The 24,092-nt window shown below is 34.5% G+C and overlaps 1 protein-coding gene across 2 annotated transcripts in view; it reads left to right on the top strand.

Annotated features, from left to right (window-relative positions):
- Positions 1 to 18,701, top strand: part of LOC134694788 (uncharacterized) — a 31,251-nt gene extending 12,550 nt beyond the window's left edge. The window contains exons 3-4 of one of the 2 annotated variants that reach the window (XR_010102608.1): positions 2,208 to 6,317; positions 17,126 to 18,701. Coding sequence is in view for 1 of the 2 variants with exons in the window: in XM_063555839.1 (XP_063411909.1) it covers positions 2,208 to 2,842 (635 nt within the window). In the remaining variant the exon portion in view is untranslated. Of the gene's footprint in view, positions 1 to 2,207; positions 6,657 to 17,125 lie in introns of those variants that run through there. The other variant, XM_063555839.1, reaches the window with a different exon arrangement.
- Positions 18,702 to 24,092: the final 5,391 nt, after the last annotated feature.

The following is a 24,092-nucleotide window of genomic DNA, read 5'->3' as shown; positions in this document are numbered from 1 at the left end:
AGATATATTTTAAGAAAAGGTATACTGTTCAGATTATTTTAAGCAGATTTTGCAATAAAATAAAACTAAAAAAATGCTTTCGGTTTCTTATGGTTTCCTGTCAGGTTTAAAAAAACACTTTATATAACATTGAAAATAGATTTTAAATATTAACATGAAGCAAGTAACACTAGTAATGGTGTTTATTTATGCCTTTTGAATTATATTGTGCAAAATAAAGAAAATAAAGATTGGTTTCCTGTTTGGTTTCATGTCACGTAAACGGTGAATCAAAATGTATTAATTTTTTCTCGAAAAACTCAATTGTTCCATTCATACTATTCTAACACCAAAAAATTAACACAACCCACAAAATAAAAGTTAAAATTTTAGAACTTATAAAAAAGGATACAAAAAGAAAGCAAAGGCTGAATACCAAATAATGGTCCATATATGACATGATTATTATAAGGTTAACTCCTAACTCAGTGGCGGATCCAGAAATTGTCATAAGTGGTGGTCCACTGACTGATTTAAGAGGGGTCATATAAGCCCCATATAAGCAACCAAATTTTTTTCCCAAAAAGGGCCCCCCCACCCCCCTAAATCTGCCTCTGTAACTATCCTAGTACCTGTTGATACTTTTATTTTTGCGTTGCACAAGTCATGTCTTCTTTGACTGTCCATGGCGTTAAAACACTCAATCTCTTGCATGTGTTTTAATTGGGGCCCCGCCTTTAGGCGGGTCGCCCATAGTGATCAGTCTGTCTGTCCGTCCATCCGTAACACTTTAACTTTGTGTCCACTCCATATTTAGAGAACCATTATGATTTCATACTTTATACTTTACATGTTTATTAACCACCACCAGAGGGCGTGTAATGATGTATGTACAACTTCCTAGGTCGAAGTTCAAGGTAAAAAAACTTTGGTTTCAGTTGACAACTCTGTCCTGTGGTGAAGATCATGTCCTCTCTATATCTTGAGAACCGTTATGATTTCAAAGTTTATACTTGACATCCATTTTAACCAACACCAGAGAGTGTGTCATGATGTATGTTCAATTTCCTAGGTCAAAGATCAAGGTCAAAAACTTTGGTTTCATTTGACAACCCCATGTCCTGTGGTGAAGATCGTGTCTGCTCCATATCTAGATAACCGTTATGATTTCAAAGTGTATACTTGACACCCATTTTAACCACCACCAGAGGGTGTGTCATGATGTATGTACAACTTCCTAGGTCAAAGGTCAAGGTAAAAAAACTTTGGTTTCAGTTGACAACTCTGTCCTGTGGTGAAGATCATGTCCGCTCTATATCTTCAGAACCGTTATGATTTCAAAGTTTATACTTGACATCCATTTTAACCAACACCAGAGGGTGTGTCATGATGTATGTTCAATTTCCTAGGTCAAAGGTCAAGGTCAAAAACTTTGGTTTCAGTTGACAACCCCATGTCCTGTGGTGAAGATCGTGTCCGCTCCATATCTAGATAACCGTTATGATTTCAAAGTGTATACTTGACACCCATTTTAACCACCACCAGAGGGTGTGCCATGATGTATGTACAACTTCCTAGGTCAAAGGTCAAGGTAAAAAAACTTTGGTTTCAGTTGACAACTCTGTCCTGTGGTGAAGATCATGTCAGCTCTATATCTTGAAAACCGTTATGATTTCAAAGTTTATACTTGACATCCATTTTAACCAACACCAGAGGGTGTGTCATGATGTATGTACAATTTCCTAGGTCAAAAGTCAAGGTCAAAAACTTTGGTTTCAGTTGACAACCCCATGTCCTGTGGTGAAGATTGTGTCAGCTCCATATCTAGATAACCGTTATGATTTTATACTTAATACTTGACATGCTTATTAACCAGCACCAGAGGGTGTGTTTTGATGTATGTGCAACTTCCTTTTCCAAATTTTAACTTGACGTCTCCCAAAAATGGGTTGGATGGGGTTATTGAGGGCATGCAGCAAAGTCTGATCGTTTTCCTAATATGTAAGCTTGAAATTGCAGCGTAACTTTTTTTTTGCACTCTGTGACCTTTGACCTTGACTGCATATTAAAGGTCACACGAATTAAAGATTATTGGTGAAGGTCCCAAGTCTCTTCAACTTCTTTTAACAGAAACACATGATGTTTATAGTAAGCTATGGTTGGCTGATTGAAAAACATGAAATAAAGACATTTTTTTATTAAATAAGTTAATTGATTTTTTTCTTCAGGTTCAGAATTATTATGGTATGGTAAACCAGATATAATGGTATTTCCCCTTGGTGGAAGCTGTAGTATAGTGTTGCCTAAAGAAAAGAAAAAGGAGATGTATATTGATGAGGAAAAACAACTAATTGAAGTAAAAAAAGAATCAAACTTATTAAGGGGGCATACAAATGTTAGCCAGTTTGTGTCACAAACAGTTACATTTTCTTTTTATCAGAAAGGCTTTCAGCTTAGAAAACCCAAGTCTTTTCCTCAGATAGTTACAATGATACCAACTATTGCAATAAGTGATAAATGCTTTGATGTTTACATGTATGATACTGAAAACGATATTCTCTTAAGAAATGATGGGGATCCAATACCCTTATGGAACAATTTAGACAATCCATGTGATGCAACATTAAACATGGGTGCAGTTCTTCAGCTATGGATGCTGATTAATCACTTAAGTGTTCAACCAAATCTTTCCCCATTAGAACTTGAAAAATTTTCTTTGACATGTGGATTTGCATCTAGTTTGACTCATGAACGTTTGAGTAGAATTGAAAAAGAGGTTACAATGAGAACTAAGTTCCTTGATCATGAGATAAAGGAAATTAAAGCCCCAAAATCATCCTTTAAACGTAAACTTATAAATTAAAACAAGCCTGAGAAATATTTACCAGAACCAACAAAATAGAACTGATGGAATAAAATCAACGGTACCAATTTTGTTGCACCAGATGCGCATTTCGACAATACATGTCTCTTCAGTGATGCTCGTGCCCAAAATATTTGAAATCCAAAGCAAATGTGACGGGTACCATTTATCAATTGTACTTATAATAACTACTTTTCTTAAAACTTCAAATGTGTATATTTGTATGCTGTTCAATTCTAAATTTCACTCTACTTATTCAGAGACAAAGATAGAATCAGTGCATTCCCTTTTTAGCTCACCTGGCCCGAAGGGCCAAGTGAGCTTTTCTCATCACTTGGCGTCCTTCGTCCATCGTCGTCGTCGTCCGTCGTCGTTAACTTTTACAAAAATCTTCTCCTCTACAACTACTGGGCCAAATCAAACCAAACTTGGCCACAATCATCATTGGGGTATCTAGTTTAAAAAATGTGTGGCGTGACCCGGTCAACCAACCAAGATGGCCGCCACGGCTAAAAATAGAACATAGGGGTAAAATGCAGTTTTTGGCTTATAACTCAAAAACCAAAGCATTTTGAGGAAATCTGACATGGGATAAAAATGTTTATCAGGTCAAGATCTATCTGCCCTGAAATTTTCAGATGAATCCGTCAATCGGTTGTTGGGTTGCTGCCCCTGAATTGGTAATTTTGAAGAAATTTTGTTGTTTTTGGTTATTATCTTGAATATTATTATAGTTAGAGATAAACTGTAACAGCAATAATGTTCAGCAAAGTAAGATCTACAAATAAGTCAACATGACCAAAATGGTCAGTTGACCTGTTTAGGAGTTATTGGCCTTTATAGTCAATTTTTAACCATTTTTCGTTAATTAAAGTAATCTTTTACAAAAATCTTCTCCTCTGAAACTACTTGGCCAAATTAATCCAAACTTGGCCACAATCATCTTTGGGGTATCTAGTTTAAAAAATGTGTGGCGTGACCTGGTCAACCAACCAAGATGGCCGCCACGGCTAAAAATAGAACAAAGGGGTAAAATGCAGTTTTTGGCTTATAACTCAAAAACCAAAGCATTTTGAGGAAATCTGACATGGGATAAAAAATGTGTATCAGGTCAAGATTTATCTGCCCTGAAATTTTCAGATGAATCGGTCAATCGGTTGTTTGGTTGCTGCCCCTGAATTGGTAATTTTGAGGAAATTTTGCTGTTTTTGGTTATTATCTTGAATATTATTATAGATAGAGATAAATTTTAAACAGCAATAATGTTCAGCAAAGTAAGATCTACAAATAAGTCAACATGACCAAAATGGTCAGTTGACCCCTTTAGGAGTTATTGCCCTTTATAGTAAATTTTTAACAATTTTCATTAATTTGGTAAATTTATGTAAATTTTTACCAAATATAGTTCTCTGTTACTAATGGGCAAAGTTCATGATAGATATAATTGTAAGAAGCAAAATCGTTCAGTAAAGTAAGAACTTCAAACACATCACCATCACCAAAATACAATTTTGTCATGAATCCATTTGTGTCCTTTGTTTAATATGCACATAGACCAAGGTGAGCGACACAGGCTGTTTAGGATTATTTTTATAATTTTTATTCAGATTCAAATAACTAACAACTGGCAGAATATGTTATAATGCAGTCATTTTTATTATAGAATTGTATCTACTCTTTACTATGGGGAATGTTGGAATTAAATCTGTTATTTACTGTTATGTGACGGTCCCCGTATTTATTTACTTTCATTGAACCGAGTGTTCTTTTTACTCGTATGTACATTTTTGATTGTGTCATGTGAACTTATCTGTACAGTTTCCTCAAGTCATTTCGGTATAGGGAATTACAAGTTTTATGTCATAACATTTAGTTAAACTTCATAACTTGTCGAAATTCGTTGACAGACAAGCACCTGGTTTCCTTTCAGCGCCATCGTTAGTTAACGGTACTGAAGCGTTTTCATTGGTCAAACAATTACGGAAGGTCACGAGTATTTTTAGCTTATTGGAAAGAATTTTAATTATTATATTCTATTTACAGAACGAACATTTTAGCAAATATAAAGTCGCTGAGAATGATTTTTGTATATCTATTTAATAAATATAAACATTTCATAACGGCAGAAGTGAGAAATGCCGCAAATGATTTCCATTGGTTTACTGTTCAATCTTGCAGTTGCACGGTAGAAAATCGCACAGAAACTGCACGGAAAATGCACAAAACTTGCACAATTTTTAAGTACAAGTATAAAAGAGAAAAACGCGAGTCTGACATCATTCTGGCTAAGACGTTGATAAAATAATAAGGAGATATTCTTTTGAAAGTAAGAATAATAGATTTACTTTACTTTTTGTAAAGTTTTTAACATTTTAAAGTGCACATAATTGTTTAAAAACGATTTATGCAAATATTTTACCAAAATTTCACGGAAAACTTGAGGAATCTAGGAAAATTATGAGAATTTGTCATTGTTTAATAATAATGGTTTAAATTGAATTACAATACATAAACCATAGAATTTACGTATACATATTTTTCTGATGAGAAATTTCGTACGTTAATAATACTTTTTGCCGAATCACTGTCTGAAGTTTTCATGTAACATAATGGAATAATTTGGACAAAATTTATATAGAATTTTCATGTCACTGATATAAAAGGGTGATTTATTTTTGCACTTGTTAAGGGTTCTAATAGGGTTTTCAGACAATGAGATAAACATAGAAATACACATTACTAGTGAAGGAAACTAGTACAAATCTTCCATATTTTTGGTTAAAAGACCAAAACAGTTAGTCAATCATTTTGTATAATAATACAAGTCATCATTTTTGTAATCAAATATCTATACATGTATAGTCAGTCAAAACTTTAAAGGAACATTGTTAGTAAAATAGATGATTGTACTACTTGCCATATTTTGTCATTTTCTTCTGGTCACTTTTGAGACAATCGTTTTTAGCCAAAGGATACTAAAACAATGTCTCAACAAACATTATTGCAATAAAATTATAGTTCTTGATTTTAACTTCACTAAAATTCACTGTTAAGAATAAAGGTCAAGGAAACATGAGACTTACGTTTTTAGTAAAAGGAAGCTAATACAAAGTTTTTACTAAACTCTATCATAAATGTGAGACTTACGTTGTAAGTGAAAGGAAGCTAATACAAAGTCTCTACTAAACTCTTGCCATCATAATAAAAGCTTTCAATAAGTCACATAATTGCCCATAAGTAAACTTTGTAATAACCAAGTTTGAAAATCTAGACTATAGTGTTAGCCTGTGGAAGCAATTACACTGTTTAAGCAAAATTCTAGTTCTTATAATTATAATATTTATTTTCATGATTTATGTCCCAGTATAATTAGCGTGAGGTCAGATGTACTTTTAATACATAAATACCCATTATTTTGTTCTGTGAGGTCAGATGTACTTTTAATACATAAATACCCATTATTTTGTTCTGTGAGGTCAGATGTACTTGGATACGTGAGTACATATAATATTTTTGTCCATATCTGCTCTTATTCTCAACAAACAAGAGAACATCATAGCAGTTAATGTTACAGTAGTTATACTCTTTATGAGTAGTTTTAGTATTTTTGATCAACCTTTTAAAAGATACCCTAGGCAATAGTTGTCTGGAAATTCACTTAAAGGTGTACTTATTATTGATAAATTTGCAAGTTGTTTTTCTTATTGGTCTTGAGCTTGACTAAAATTGTGATCTCAAATATATGCCACTGTTATGTTATTGTTATGCTATATATATATACTTTTGTCAGAAATAAAGTATTTGCAACTTTAAATATGAATTGTTTGCTGTCAGTATCAAGAACCCCTTCTTTCAGTTCATTGTTAGGGTGTTGCCAGAGGTTTTGATTTAATACGTCGGGATTTTATATCCAAAGTTTTCGGTGTATGTGTTTCTGCCCTTTTCGCCAATTGACCCACTACATATTTTCTGGCATCCTCGGTGGGATTCATTCATTTATTGAGTGGATCTAGTGATACGTACCCTTTAAGTGGTAGTACGAGCAGTAGCAGTAATGGTGAAAAGAAGAACACATATACCACCAGTAGGTAGTGGAGATGAAAGTGGAAGAGAAATCATTACAGACGACACTGATGATTATCAGACCGGACAGAATGATACTACAGAGACAGAGGCTACTGGCTATACAGATCTGTCCGACTCAGAAATCGAGCAAGCTGAACAGACTATGGTTCCAAACACCAGGAATTTACCACAGAGTACACCAAGTACCAGTGGGATACAAAAGAATTTTCAGACTTTAGATTTAAAACGAAGTTCCAGGTTATACAACAAGAGACAAAAGAGTAATAAATTACAGAAAGAAAATTTGGTGGAGGAGACACGTCCTTTGTCACCTAATGAACATACCGGCATTTATGGTACACTTAAGAATGCCATACAAGATATGACTACCCAGGTTATTTTTGCAATACAAGCTGCTTTTAGTAGCAATGTTATTGCTCAACCATCCAGTACAAATCCTATCAAATCAAATGAAGAACCACAACATAGGAGAAAACCAAGACATGTAAAAAGTTCCTCAGCATGTAAGGCAACTAGAAAGTCAAGTTTACAGAGTAGGTACTCCAGTGATTCCAGCTCAGAGGAAGATTGCCATGAACCTGTAGATTATGATTGCAGTGTATCTACCGATAAAATAACACAGTCAAAACAGAAGTCAAGTTCACATAACGTCAAGCTTCCACCTTTTACTGGTCAAGAGAAGTGGGAGGTTTGGTTCAATCGATTCGAAGCAGTTGCAAAACTTAAATCTTGGAATGAGGAAGATAGACTTCAAGAGTTGTTACCCAGGTTACAAGGAGACGCTGGAGACTTCACGTTTGATCAATTGCCAAAGAAGACTATCAGGAACTACAAAAAGTTGGTACAAGAACTGAAAAATAGATTTGGAGTCATAGAGACCACCAGAACATACCGGCTTCAATTTAGTAGAAGGAAACAGTTAAACGGAGAGACACCAGAAAAATTTGCAGCAGAGTTAAAAAGGCTATATGACAAAGCCTACAAAAACAGATATGCAAGTACACGCCAAGAAGATCTTCTGCAGAGATTTCTCTTGGGACTCATAGATTATAAGGCCCGTATTCATATAGAATTAAACAAAGATCCTGAAACAATAGAAGAAGCAGTGCAAGAAGTCATTACCTACGTTGAGACCATGAAAAATCCAAATCAAGGAGAAGAAAATAATAAGAAGGCAGTACGACAAGTGAAAGGAGGACAAAAGAATGAAAACATTAATAGAAAGGATAATGACAAAAAGTCCGACAACTACCAGGGAGGGGAGAAAACGTCTGTTGAAAGCCAGATTGAAGACAAAAATAAAAGTCTAACTATTAAAGAAGGAGATTTGCAATCTTTATTTAACAAGATGTTTGAAGACAAAAAGCAAGAATTACAGCATAAGACATATGGTAGACCAGGAACCAGTCAGACATCATTTCAATCCCATGATAGCCAACCTAAGGGTCCAAGACAGAATGGATTATGCTATTACTGTGGACAACCAGGGCATTTTGCAAGAAATTGTTTTGCAAATCCAGATAGAGTTGCAGACAGATATCCGTCAAAAAACACTAACTTTAAACCACAATGGGGACAAAATAATGGTAACCTTGGTCCCAACCCTAATATGGGGGTACCACCACCAGGCTTTCCATTAAACTAAGGGTGGGCATCTCTGATGACCCATACAGTTTTAGATGTTAAAGGTCAAAATTTGAATGATGTTAAAGGTCAAAATAGCAGTTCAATTTCTGAGAATAAAAGTTTAAGTACAAAAAAGGGGGGTCTAGATAAAATAGATATTGATAGTTGTCATGTTTTGAAACCGGTAAAAATAAATGAGGAGGTTGAGCATTCACCCTTGATTAGAGGTGATAGTCCTCCACTGAGTCACAAAAGTGAACAGGAGGTTGAGCATTCACCCTTGATTAGAGGTGATAGTCCTCCACTGAGTCACAAGAGTGAACAGGAGGTTGAGTATTCACCCTTGCATAGAGGTGATAGTCCTGCTGGCACTTGTATTGCGGAAGTATCGATGAAATCGTCTGAAGGCCTAGATGATGTTCAAAGATTTCCACCAGTTGAAACTCATATTATTGGAAGACAAGTTTTGAGATGTGAAGGAGTATATATCCAAGGGATTATTGAAGGAATTGATGTTACATTTACTGCTGATACTGGAGCTACACGAACTGTTATTTCGACTAAAACATTCAGAAAAATACTTTCATCAAAAAGACCAAAACTTCAAAAATCTAGTTCTTTGGCTAGTGCTGATGGACAACCATTGAAAGAGTTGGGAAAAGCTGTTTTTAACTTGACACTGGGTGAGTTGGCCTTAGAAAAGGAACTCATAGTTGCTGAAATAGAAGATGAAGCTCTTTTAGGTTTAGATATTCTAATGAAAGGAGATCAAGGCCCAGCTCATATAAAATTAACAGAAGGAGTTATCTTGCTTAATAGTACCACTATCCCATGTATCCAAGTTGGACAGACGGAACCAATAAGAAAAGTTAGATCAGCTGATCATTATGTCATACAGCCAAGAAGTGAGATACTTATTGATGTTTTTGTTGACCGTTTCGACAAAGATTTACACAACTGCCCTCAAGACTACCTAATAGAACCTTGTCCACAATTTGAAGATACCTATCCATTAGTAATGGCCGCCTGTTTTGTTGAAATTGGAGAAGGAGTGACTAATAAGGTCAGACTCATGAATCATTTTGAACAAGAGGTAAAGCTGAATCAAGATGCAGTTATTGGAATTGCAGAAAAATTAGATACTGATCCAATTACGCTATTTTCACAGGAAGACAGTGAGGAGTCACAGAACTTTAACTCTGTCCGACGAATAAAATTAACAGGTTCCAAACCTGTCACATGACAGACAAATGAGGGAATAATAAGAAGTCTAGCAAATAAAGGAACAACTGACGGAGGGAAAAGTGGCGTAGTACCAACACATTTACGTTCTTTATATGATGATGCAGCGAACAACCGTCCAGAAGATGAACAGGAGGCTATAGTTAGTCTTTTGCAAAAATATTCAGCAGCATTTTCAGTAAATGATACCGACCTAGGGCTCACACACCTAGTGGAACATACAATTGACACTGGTGAAGCCAAGCCAGTTAAACAACCACCACGAAGAGTTCCACTTGCATTTGCCAATGACGAGAGGAAAGCCATAACACAAATGTCAGACCAAGGGATCATGCAAAAGTCAAATTCACCATGGGGAAGTCCATTACAGCTAGTGGTCAAGAAAAATGGGAAGATTCGCCCGTGCTGCGATTATCGCTTTTTAAACGCCCTTACTCGGCTTGACTCATTTCCGATCCCGAGAATACAAGACTGTCTGGATGCCGTAGGTGGCGCCACTTTGATGTCGACCTTCGATTTGACCAGTGGATATCACCAAATCCCCATGAAGAAAGATGATATTTCTAAGACAGCATTCGTAACAAAATATGGTCTGTATGAGTTCAAGACGATGCCATTTGGAGTCTGCAATGGTCCAGCTACCTGTCAACGATTGATGGAACTTGTTCTCCATGGTCTTCAATGGCAAATTTGTCTAATTTATCTAGACGATATCATTGTTTTTAGTAACGGTTTCGAAGAACACATGTCAAGGCTAGATACAGTTTTAAACAGAATTTTGGAATCTGGGTTAAAATTAAAACCAGAGAAATGTGAGCTCCTGAAGTCAGAGGTCACTTTTCTAGGTCATGTGGTTTCAGATGAAGGAATTCGACCGAATCCCGACAATACAGCAATAATTTTATCTTGGCCTGTACCAAAAACTGTCACAGAAATACGACAACTTTTAGGCATCGGTAGCTACTACAGACGTTTTATTAAGGACTTGTCAGCCATGGTAAAACCTTTAACTGACCTGACCAAGAAATCAAAGTCTTTTGAGTGGACAAAGGAATGCCAAATTGCCTTTGAGAAACTAAAACAAGCTTTTACTAGTACAGATATTATGGCTTTACCCAGAGATGAAGGTGAATACTATCTGGACACAGATGCCTGTGACGCAGCTATTGGAGCCGTGTTAAGTCAGATAAAGGATATTACATTGAAAGTTATAGCCTATGGTAGTCGTACCCTTAATAAGGCAGAGCGCAACTACTGTATAACGGACAAAGAGCTTTTAGCAGTACGCTACTTTATTGAATACTACAGGCAGTATCCGCTAGGACGTAAATTCTGTGTACGCACTGATCACCAGGCATTAATATGGCTTTTTAGCATGAAAGAGCCTAAAGGTCGAATAGCTAGATGGTTAGAAATTCTATCCAATTTCGATTTCTCCATTGAATATCGCCCCGGTAGTAAACATGGGAATGCTGATGCTTTGTCTAGATGTTATAATCCAAAAGATTGCGAGTGTGCGGACGTAGACAATTTGGAGTACCTAAAATGTGGTCCCTGTAAGAAGTGTCGAAATCGTGCCATAGAAATGCAGAGTACAAGATTGCTATCGCCAGAAATCCATGAGGAAAATAATGAAGATCCAACTAAAAACAAAGATGGTGGAGAACCTTTACAGATTTGTGCAGTAAAAACAAGACAACAGACTTCAGATGATAATATATGGACAACATGGAGTAGTGGACACTCAAAAGAAGAATTATTAAAACTACAGGAAGATGACTCAGATATCGGACCTCTCTTACAGTGGAAGGAAGGTGACACTCGACCTAATTCAAAAGAATTAGAAAAATACAGTGCTGCTACCAGACACTACTGGCACCTATGGGAATCAGTTGTTAAGAAAGATGGTCTGCTGTTTAAGCAGTACAGCCGAAGAGATGGTTCAGGAGATTACAGACAATTCTTAGTTCCAGACAAGATGAAAAAGGAAGTACTAAATAACATGCACAACTCAATTTTGTCAGGACATCTAGGCAAAAACAAAACAAAGGAAAAATTAGCTCAACGGTATTACTGGTACGAGATGAAAGAAGACATACAAATTTGGATTAGCCAATGTGACATCTGTGGGGCCAACAAACCTCCTCAAAAATTATTGAGGGCTCCGTTGGGAAAAATGCCAGTTGGAGGGCCCCTCGACAGACTTGCAACTGATCTCCTTGGGCCGTTGCCGCTTACTCCCAGGAATAATAGGTACATCTTAACAGTTATGGATTACTTTACTAAATGGGTTGAAGTATTTCCAGTTCCTGACCAAACAGCTACAACATGCGCTAATATTATCTTGAATGATGTAATTTGTCGTTTTGGTTTCCCTTTGGCCATACATTCTGATCAAGGTCGGAATTACGAAAGCGACATTTTCCAAGAATTGTGTAGTATATTAGATATACGCAAGACAAGGACAAGCCCCCGTAATCCAAAGTGCAATGGTCAACTTGAACGTTTTAACAGAACTTTGGTTTCTATGATAAAATCTTATTTGAGAGGAGAGCAGACGAACTGGGATCTTAATCTTGGATGCCTTGCGAGTGCATATAGAGCTTGTCCACATGATACGACTAGTTTAACACCCAATGTAATGATGTTAGGTAGAGAAATTCGTTTTCCATATGAGCTAACTAGAGACGGAACAGAATTTGTTTCAGAAACTGAACAGGGAACATGGGGAAACCATGCGCTTAAAGTACGAGATAGATTACAGAAAGCTCATCGTGTAGCCAGAAAACATTTGGAAGTTAACCTTAGAAAAAGAAAAGATCACTATGATGTCAAAGCCAACCTTGTCCAATACCAAAAGTTTGACAAAGTGTGGTACCTAAACGAAACAAGGAGAGAAGGAAGTTGTTTCAAGTTACAACCTTTATTTTTGGGTCCATGTCTGATAGTAAACAGATACAATGACCTAAATTATCAAATACAGATAGATGCAAAAGGAACCAAAAAAGTGGTCAACCATAACAAACTAAAGCCATATAAAGGGACTAGCACCCAAAAATGGATTAAACAAGTTGAAACTCAGAATAAATGATATTAAATGCTATACATATACATGTACATGTACAACATAAGTTATATGTTTATACTTGTATTGATCAAGTATTTTACATGATTGTTTCTTTTTATGTGTGTACATTTTGTATGTATTCAAAATGTTTCTTTCCAAATGTAAATAAACTGATAAAGTTGTACATAAAATTTAAATGTGATAAGGAATAGTCAAGCTCAAGATTGTACTCAAGTTAATCTTTTAGTTTTAATTGAATGTAGGATTAAATGATGGTTTCTTTTTTGTTAAGGATAGTCTCCCAATGACATAATTTTGGAACTTTAGGTACTTAGTTTTTCTTTGTATATAGTTATGTACACACTGTTTGAATTAGTGTGTTAATACCAGCCTTTGTAAACAGATAAAATAAACGCTAGGATACTCCATAAATTGTCATTTAATAATTTGTTTTCTGTCTTTAAGTTGCCGTCACAAAACGGAAAATGCGTTATCTCTCAGGCCTTAACATAAATAGGGTGTATTAAGAATTTAAGTAAAAACGATAATAAGTGGCAAGATTTAGTACAATTTGTTTTATTTTGTAAAGTCGTGTGGTACCAAATAAAAAAAATGCTGTGCTATGCCGAATTTGAACATACAATATAAAAAATTAACATTTATAAAATAAATTATCAATGTAGGAAAAACTTCAACCTTAACAGAAGGAGCCAAAGTTGGGACCTTATATGTTTTGGTCTAGCTTTTTATAAAGTGCAATGCCACTGGCAACATACTTTATATTTTTATTTTTATTGCAGAATGTCAGACAATCTAAACAACAAACAAATCCGAAGGTTATATCGCTGCCTCAAATGTATTGACCAAGATAATTACATTGGTCAAAAACACCGTGTTGAAGGCCACATCTGGAAATTGCATGTGCCATTAGAAGTAGTGCCATATTATTGCACCTTATGCCTTTTCCGATGTGGCAAGGAAAGCGAGATGATAAAGCATGGCCAGCACTTCCGACCCCACCAGATACAGAAGGAAGAGATGATCAATAGGGGTCAGTACCAGGGAGACCGAGCATATATCAAAAAGAGTCCCTTACCATACCGATCCGTAATAGGTTTAGACCTTGAGAAGATGACCCGCGGTGAATCGTTGATAAGGACCAGAGGATATACTCCAACATTTGGTCCAACTCCTGTGGTACAACCAGCTGAGGCAGTATGTCGGGTTGAAGTAGTGCAGGAAGCAGAAGCGGTAAACGTTGTTCAGCAAGCAGAGGTGGTGGAGGAAATAGTGGTAGATGTAGTGCAGGAAGCAGAAGTGGTGGAGGAAATAGTGGTAGATGTAGTGCAGGAAGCAGAAGTGGTGGAGGAAATAGTGGTAGATGTAGTGCAGGAAGCAGAAGTGGTGGAGGAAATAGTGGTAGATGTAGTGCAGGAAGCAGAAGTGGTGGAGGAAAGACCCGAACCAGTGGGTACACCACTCTCCTCCCCTATAAGGAAAATCATAGCCCGCGAAAGAGAACTGGAAGAGCTGGAGGAAGAGCAACAGTCACAGCCAGACGAGTTTGTGTTCGAGCAGACAACTACTACCATCTCCACAAACACACATCCAGCTGAAGAATGGAACATGGTTCCAACAAATAATTCTGAAATAAAATGTTCATCCTCTTCATCCTCTTCATCCTCATCATCATCTTCAAGCAGATGCTCCCATAAGGTTTTGTTGGAGGAACTAACAAACAAATTTACAAACTTTACCAGTACTATGACAACTAACATGGAAAACATGCAGAAGGAAATTGTACGACTGACTAGTCAGGTGACCGGACTACGGTCTGTAGTTCGAGGTCAAAACACAGAGAACAGACAAAGGGATGCCTCTCCAGCCCGTCACTACAACAGGAACAGATATTCTCCTTACCGGCCAGCCCAAAGAAGGAGTATATATTACACCCATGCCAAGATATACCAGAAGAACCTGAACTGTATTTGTGTTATATATTTTTCTTTCTTGTGATTTTGTTTGTACATGAATAATGATTATTGATATAAATAGGTATTTAATTGAATATATTTAGGATAGAGTAAATATAGAAAAAAAAAAAAATTTTAAACTCAAAAAGTCTGGTAGTAATTGATTTTTTTGTTGGAAATTTATGAAATTCAAATTGGAGAAAACTTTACTTGTACATTTAGTACCATTATATCATATTGTTCTTGTGGTTTTCAAATTATTTTATTTATTTGTTTATCATAACCAATTTGTAGGGACACAAATTCTAAAAGGGGGTAATGTGACGGGTACCATTTATCAATTGTTCTTATAATAACTACTTTTCTTAAAACTTCAAATGTGTATATTTGTATGCTGTTCAATTCTAAATTTCACTCTACCTATTCAGAGACAAAGATAGCATCAGTGCATTCCCTTTTAAGGATTATTTTTATAATTTTTATTCAGATTCAAATAACCAACAACTGGCAGAATATGTTATAATGCAGTCATTTTTATTATAGAATTGTATACTCTTTACTATGGGGAATGTTGGAATTAAATCTGTTATTTACTGTTATGAGACGGTCCCCGTATTTATTTACTTTCATTGAACCGAGTGTTGTTTTTACTCGTATGTACATTTTTGATTGTGTCATGTGAACTTACTTATCTGTACAGTTTCCTCAAGTCATTTCGGTATAGGGAATTACAAGTTTTATGTCATAACATTTAGTTAAACTTCATAACTTGTCGAAATTCGTCGACAGACAAGCACCTGGTTTCCTTTCAGCGCCATCTTTAGTTAACGGTACTGAAGCGTTTTCATTGGTCAAACGATTACGGAAGGTCACGAGTATTTTTAGCTTATTGGAAAGAATTTTAATTATTATATTCTATTTACAGAACGAACATTTTAGCAAATATAAAGTCGCTGAGAATGATTTTTGTATATCTATTTAATAAATATAAACATTTCATAACGGCCGAAGTGAGAAATGCCGCAAATGATTTCCATATGTTTACTGTTCAATCTTGCAGTTGCGCGGTAGAAAATCGCACAGAAACTGCACGGAAAATGCACAAAACTTGCACAATTTTTAAGTACAAGTATAAAAGAGAAAAACGCGAGTCTGACGTCATTCTGGCTAAGACGTTGATAAAATAATAAGGAGATATTCTTTTAAAAGTACTTTTTGTAAAGTTTTTAACATTTTAAAGTGCACATAATTGTTTAAAAACGATTTACGCAAATATTTTACCAAAATTTCACGGAAAACTTGAGGAATCTAGGAAAAATATGAGAATTTGTCATTGTTTAATAATAATGGTTTAAATTGAATTACAATACATAAACCATAGAATTTACGTATACATATTTTTCTGATAAGAAATTTCGTACGTTAATAATACTTTTTGTCGAATCACTGTCTGAAGTTTTCATGTAACATAATGGAATAATTTGGACAAAACTTATATAGAATTTTCATGTCACTGATATAAAAGGGTGATTTATTTTTGCACTTGTTAAGGGTTCTAATAGGGTTTTCAGACAATGAGATAAACATAGAAATACACATTACTAGTGAAGGAAACTAGTACAAATCTTCCATATTTTTGGTTAAAAGACCAAAACAGTTAGTCAATCATTTTGTATAATAATACAAGTCATCATTTTTGTAAACAAATATCTATACATGTATAGTCAGTCAAAACTTTAAAGGAACATTGTTAATAAAATAGATGATTGTACTACTTGCCATATTTTGTCATTTTCTTCTGGTCAGTTTTGAGACAATCGTTTTTAGCCAAAGGATACTAAAACAATGTCTCAACAAACATTATTGCAATAAAATTATAGTTCTTGATTTTAACTTCACTAAAATTCACTGTTAAGAATAAAGGTCAAGGAAACATGAGACTTACGTTTTTAGTAAAAGGAAGCTAATACAAAGTTTTTACTAAACTCTATCATAAATGTGAGACTTACGTTGTTAGTGAAAGGAAGCTAATACAAAGTCTCTACTAAACTCTTGCCATCATAATAAAAGCTTTCAATAAGTCACATAATTGCCCATAAGTAAACTTTGTAATAACCAAGTTTGGAAATCTAGACTATAGTGTTAGCCTGTGGAAGCAATTACACTGTTTAAGCAAAATTCTAGTTCTTATAGTTATAATATTTATTTTCATGATTTATGTCCCAGTATAATTAGCGTGAGGTCAGATGTACTTTTAATACATAAATACCCATTATTTTGTTCTGTGAGGTTAGATGTACTTTTAATACATAAATACCCATTATTTTGTTCTGTGAGGTCAGATGTACTTGGATACGTGAGTACATATAATATTTTTGTCCATATCTGCTCTTATTCTCAACAAAAGAGAGAACATCATAGCAGTTAATGTTACAGTAGTTATACTCTTTATGAGTAGTTTTAGTATTTTTGATCAACCTTTTAAAAGATACCCTAGGCAATAGTTGTCTGGAAATTCACTTAAAGGTGTACTTATTATTGATAAATTTGCAAGTTGTTTTTCTTATTGGTCTTGAGCTTGACTAAAATTGTGATCTCAAATATATGCCACTGTTATGTTATTGTTATGCTATATATATATACTTTTGTCAGAAATAAAGTATTTGCAACTTTAAATATGAATTGTTTGCTGTCAGTATCAAGAACCCCTTCTTTCAGTTCATTGTTAGGGTGTTGCCAGAGGTTTTGATTTAATACGTCGGGATTTTATATCCAAAGTTTTCTGTGTATGTGTTTCTGCCCTTTTCGCCAATTGACCCGCTACATTGTACACATATATAAAAGATGAAGAGCTATAATCCAAAAGGTCAAAAAAGTATAGCCAAATTCGTGAAAGGAATCAGAGCTTTGCATGAGGGAGATACATTCCTTAATTTATAATAATTTATAATATTTTGTAACAGCAAATTTTTATAACACAAAAAATCCGTATTTTCATGCCAATACCGAAGTACTGGCTACTGGGCTGGTGATACCCTCTGGGACTTATAGTCCAACAGCAGAGGCATCGACCCAGTGGTTGTAATAAAATCAACGGTACCAATTTTGTTGCACCAGATGCGTATTTCGACAATACATGTCTCTTCAGTGATGCTCGTGGCCAAAATATTTGAAATCCAAAGCATATATAAAAGATGAAGAGCTATAATCCAAAAGGTCAAAAAAGTATAGCCAAATTCGTGAAAGAAATCAGAGCTTTGCATGAGGGAGATACATTCCTTAAATTATAATAATTTATAATATTTTGTAACAGCAAATTTTTATAACACAAAAAATCCGTATTTTGGAATATGCACTATATTGGTATGACATAAATAAAAAGAATAAGATATAAGCACAAGAGTGAAAATTCAGATTTTCAAGAAAAAAATATAACAGCCCCTTTACAAATGGAAAAATTGCTAAATTTCCAACTTTAGTTTGCCTCAACTTAATGCTATGAAAATTATACACAATGCTTATTACCGCAGAATACAGACCAAGATTGAATTTAATTGGTGTCACTTTAAATTTTCCAGAGCTAAATTCAGAATGTAAGGATCAACCTACTGTCCAATTAAAAAAATCCAACAACTCCTTATATGCATGAGTTACTGCCCTTAAAAGAACATTGTATTAGCTATTAATTACACAACACATCAAAAGACATCTTTTTTTATACCTTTGAGCTCTTCTACAGTAGAATGTAAAAAAAAAAGCTTAGTGAATATGTTTTCAATATGTTCAAGTTTGTTTTCTAGTTTGTTAATGCATCGTTATTCAAATTTAAACATTTTGTCCATTTTAGGCATTTATCAGCATCAGTCATGTCAGTAAAACAATTTAAAAGCTAGATGAAATGTTATTGTAAGTTTTCATCAAGTTAACATGTTATATATATATATATATTTATTTTATGTAAGAGATAGATTGATTTTGTTTTATGTCTCTTTTAGGCTCATAGAAATAATATTCATGAAATGGCATTTTTCTGTTGCTTTTTACTTTTTTCCCAATTAAAGTTAGTCATACTGTCAGTCTGTGAAAGTATTTTTATTTATTGGTATGATTTTTTTCATGGTTAGAATAGAAGTTACATTTTCATGGAAGTGTGGTTTTTGAAAAAACAAACATTTAAAGAGTAATACAGGCATGCATGATGAAAAGAATTGTGCTTTATTTTACAGTGCATTTATTTAACACCTTTTGATTTTTCGTTCATTTGGAAAGAAAGTGTCTGTTTTTGTCTCTTATTACTGACAATAATCCTCTCAAGTTTGATTTTAATTCTATTTGTAGAAGAAGCAGACTGACTTCTTTATGCCTAAATTTCAATTTGTTTAATCACATGACAGTACTAGATGTACAAATGCAGAAAACACAGGTTATATAAATAATTATCCTTATTTTAAAACTGCACATATCAACACAACATTTAGATTGCATCAAGGTATAATCATTCTACTTATTGAAACATTTTAGATAAGTAGATATAGGAAGATGTGGTGTGAGTGCCAATGAGACAACTCTCCATCCAAATAACAATTTAAAAATTAAACCATTACAGGTTAAAGTACGGCCTTCAACAAGTGTATGCTTAATTTACAACTCATATTTTCAATAAACAAATTAGAACTTTGTAACAGATTTCATTGTTCTACTTTTAAACCTTTAATGTTTATTTTTTAAAATGAAAGAACTTGCAAAGGAAACATAATTGGTGCACTCCTGTAACATATGTAATCACAAGAAATGATAGTAATTTGCTTGACGGGTCTTGATGAATATTAGTACCAAATGAATAAAAATACTTTCACTGTAATTGGAAAAGTCTGGACATGTTTCAGTGTTTATAAGGCTTATACAACTACTGTAGGTGGGTCCTATAGATATTTTTTTATGGTCTATTTACCAAAAACTAAAAAAAAATCCGTAGTTTGTATATATAAGAAATTGTGATTAGGTCCATTAAAGATGAAAAGCTAATGGTAATTCAACAATATTTGGCATGTAGCAGTTGCTGATCCAAAACTTTTCCCAAGATTGGGGGCCTGCTCCAGTCAGGCTTCAACGCACGATTCTCAATATAATCAACCAAATTTTTCCCATGAAAAGGGGGGCAGGGCCCCCCTGGACCCACCTACAGTAGTTGTATAAGCTTTGGCACATATCATATCTATGATGATAAGTCAGTGATCAATTCCATAAAGGTTATTACACCCCACGCAACGAGTTGCGGAGGGTATAATGTTTTTGACCCGTCCGTCCGTCTGTCAGTCCGTCCATCCGTCAGTCCTGTTTCTTGTCATCGCAACTCCTCTCAAAGTACACAACAGAATTTCATGAAATTTTGTAGATAATAAGGACATACTATGTAGTTGTGCATATCGACGGGAAATTGCGATTCAATTTTTTTTCTAGGAGTTACGCCCCTTTGAACGTATTTACTTTAACGTACTACTGCAACAGTTTGTCATCGCAACTCCTCTCAAACCACACAACAGAATTTCATGAAACCTTTTCAGATAATAAGGACATACTATGTAGTTGTGCATATCGACGGGAAATTGCGATTCAATTTTTTTTCTAGGAGTTACGCCCCTTTGAACTTATTTACTTTAATGTACTACTGCAACAGTTTGTCATCGCAACTCTTCTCAAACCACACAACAGAATTTCATGAAACCTTTTCAGGTAATAAGGACATACTATGTAGATGTGCATATCGACGGGAAATTGCGATTCAATTTTTTTTTCTAGGAGTTACGCCCCTTTGAACTTATTTACTTTAATGTACTACTGCAACAGTTTGTCATCGCAACTCCTCTCAAAGTACACAACAGAATTTCATGAAATTTTGTAGATAATAAGGACATACTATGTAGTTGTGCATATCGACGGGAAATTGCGATTCAATTTTTTTTCTAGGAGTTACGCCCCTTTGAACTTATTTACTTTAACGTACTACTGCAACAGTTTGTCATCGCAACTCCTCTCAAACCACACAACAGAATTTCATGAAACCTTTTCAGGTAATAAGGACATACTATGTAGATGTGCATATCGACGGGAAATTGCGATTCAATTTTTTTTTCTAGGAGTTACGCCCCTTTGAACTTATTTACTTTAATGTACTACTGCAACAGTTTGTCATCGCAACTCCTCTCAAAGTACACAACAGAATTTCATGAAATTTTGTAGATAATAAGGACATACTATGTAGTTGTGCATATCGACGGGAAATTGCGATTCAATTTTTTTTCTAGGAGTTACGCCCCTTTGAACTTATTTACTTTAACGTACTACTGCAACAGTTTGTCATCGCAACTCCTCTCAAACCACACAACAGAATTTCATGAAACCTTTTCAGATAATAAGGACATACTATGTAGTTGTGCATATCGACGGGAAATTGCGATTCAATTTTTTTTCTAGGAGTTACGCCCCTTTGAACTTATTTACTTTAACGTACTACTGCAACAGTTTGTCATCGCAACTCCTCTCAAACCACACAACAGAATTTCATGAAACCTTTTCAGATAATAAGGACATACTATGTAGTTGTGCATATCGACGGGAAATTGCGATTCAATTTTTTTTCTAGGAGTTACGCCCCTTTGAACTTATTTACTTTAATGTACTACTGCAACAGTTTGTCATCGCAACTCCTCTCAAAGTACACAACAGAATTTCATGAAACCTTTTCAGATAATAAGGACATACTATGTAGATGTGCATATCGACGGGAAATTGCGATTCAATTTTTTTTTCTAGGAGTTACGCCCCTTTGAACTTATTTACTTTAATGTACTACTGCAACAGTTTGTCATCGCAACTCCTCTCAAAGTACACAACAGAATTTCATGAAACCTTTTCAGATAATAAGGACATACTATGTAGATGTGCATATCGACGGGAAATTGCGATTCAATTTTTTTTTCTAGGAGTTACGCCCCTTTGAACTTATTTACTTTAATGTACTACTGCAACAGTTTGTCATCGCAACTCCTCTCAAACTACACAACAGAATTTCATGAAATTTTGTAGATAATAAGGACATACTATTTAGATGTGCATATTGGCAGGAAATTAATTTTTCTTATGCAATTTTTTTTTCTTACACTTATTTAATTTCTCCAATGACAATGTGGGGACGTGGGGTATGTGAGCGTGCTCACTAAGGTTCTTTAATTTGACACTGCACTTTCAATCATTGACTGAATGTTGTGCATAATTTACATGTTGAATTATTCATGTTGCTGCCATTTAATTTTGAATATACATTTTACTAGCAAAATAGAGATAAGATATATCTCTATGTAAACAGTTTTTAGTATTAATCTGCCACTTGCTTTTATACGATCGTGCAACTATAAAAGACCTAGATTATTATGGTATACCAATATCCATATTTCAGCCCAATGTATGATATTCAAATTTACTTTAACCAATACTATGTATTTTTGATATAACAATATGATTGATAGATAAAAACTCTCTAGATTTTCATACTTTTTGCCATGTTGTTTACAGTAATTAAGCTTTTGCCACTTTAAACAATGTCATTTACTAGCTTTAGAATTGTTGATCAATTTTTTTACAAAATCAATACTCTTGTTTTAAAAGTTAATCAAGACGGGCTTTTGGTTTTGAAATTTTTTTGGTTTGTCCTTATAGATTTATAGGACTATGAACAGCAAATAGACGCAATACTAGCTAGGGTATCCTCATTCATGTTTTTCTCCAGTGCCATTTCATTTGCTGCTGATTACCCTTTGAATGCGTTCTAAATATTTTATTTTACTTTTGACAATTTCAATATGCATAATAAACATGATAAAGGCAGAATGTGCTCCTGACACAGCTGTTTATTAAATATGAATTGCATGCCATGTTACGCTGGGTGGGGTCTTAAGTTACTGGCTACGGAAATAACATATTTTAATGATTCTAATGTGTGCCATTTATGTATATAATACTGAAAATTACAATTATTATGTTTATATTTCTGTATAAAAAACTTGTATAAAAGAAAAGTATGTATATTGAATGATGTGTATTACTCTTTATTCTATCTTTCTTGCAGAGAATTTGCTGTCTACAGCACTTTGTGTTTAATTCACTTGGGGACCTGCAATTTTTATATCCCTGCAACTAAAAGTCTGGGACATATTATTGTACCCCTGTCCAGCCGTCCGTCTGTCCCATTATGGGTATATAGCTGTTCCACATGACTCCTCCTACAGTTTGAATCCTAGGAAGTTTTCACTGTATGTTTGTACATATATTGAAGGTGTCCTTGTGGTCATGGTTTGGATTTTAATGCAGTTAATATTAAGCTGCATTATTATGTAAGCACCCTAGATTTGTGTTCCACCCAATAAATGGTGAAACACGTGTCGTTGTTATTATATAGCTGGCTACTATGTTATGTATAACTAATTGAACACATTTTAGACGACTGCAAAAATTTTGATATCAAATGAAAGCTGAATGACTGGTGATCATTGTAAAACACTTTTTGACTTACAATTTTTAATAATGAAACAAATTGCATGAAATTTAAAAAAGAGGGTACATTTTGCCTGTTTGTCAGATCAGAAGTACCTATTTTGGTACATCCAAGGTTTTGGAAACCAGTTCTTTCTTATATTAGGGACTCTGTCGGAATTTTTTTAATGAAAAATATACACAAAAAGCATTTATTTTTTGAAATATATATGTGGTAGAAATATTCTAGGACAAGAGTTTTCATTTTTATGTTTGACCTTTGACCCCAAGCATCTGCCTGATATTCATGAATATATACCTTTTGTCTGCCAACATTCCAATTTACAATAAAAACACACTTAAAAACTTAGTAATATAACTACCGCAGCACACATCATACACAAAATGAGCAGAAAGGATGCAAAAACTAGTGTTTAATAAGGCTACCATTGTTGGATGCACAAGTCAGTTTGTCTAAGGTCCAGGGTTAGAACTGACCCCCCCCCCTATTTTTACCATTTTTTATTATGATAAAATCAAAGAAAATTAGTTTTAATCCACCTTTCCATGTGAAACCCTCTACATCAACCTTAAAGATTTCCAGATTGCAGACTAATAATAAATTAAGCATACAAAATCATAACTTGACGCAAAGCTGCGTGTCTTTTTCATTTATGCTTTTGAGTTATAATTTGCAGTAAATATGAGAAACAAATTATGTGCATAA

The sequence above is a fragment of the Mytilus trossulus genome, chromosome 13 (genome assembly GCF_036588685.1).
Source record: "Mytilus trossulus isolate FHL-02 chromosome 13, PNRI_Mtr1.1.1.hap1, whole genome shotgun sequence".
Taxonomy (NCBI): domain Eukaryota; kingdom Metazoa; phylum Mollusca; class Bivalvia; order Mytilida; family Mytilidae; genus Mytilus; species Mytilus trossulus.
This window is presented reverse-complemented; position numbering and strand designations above follow the sequence as displayed.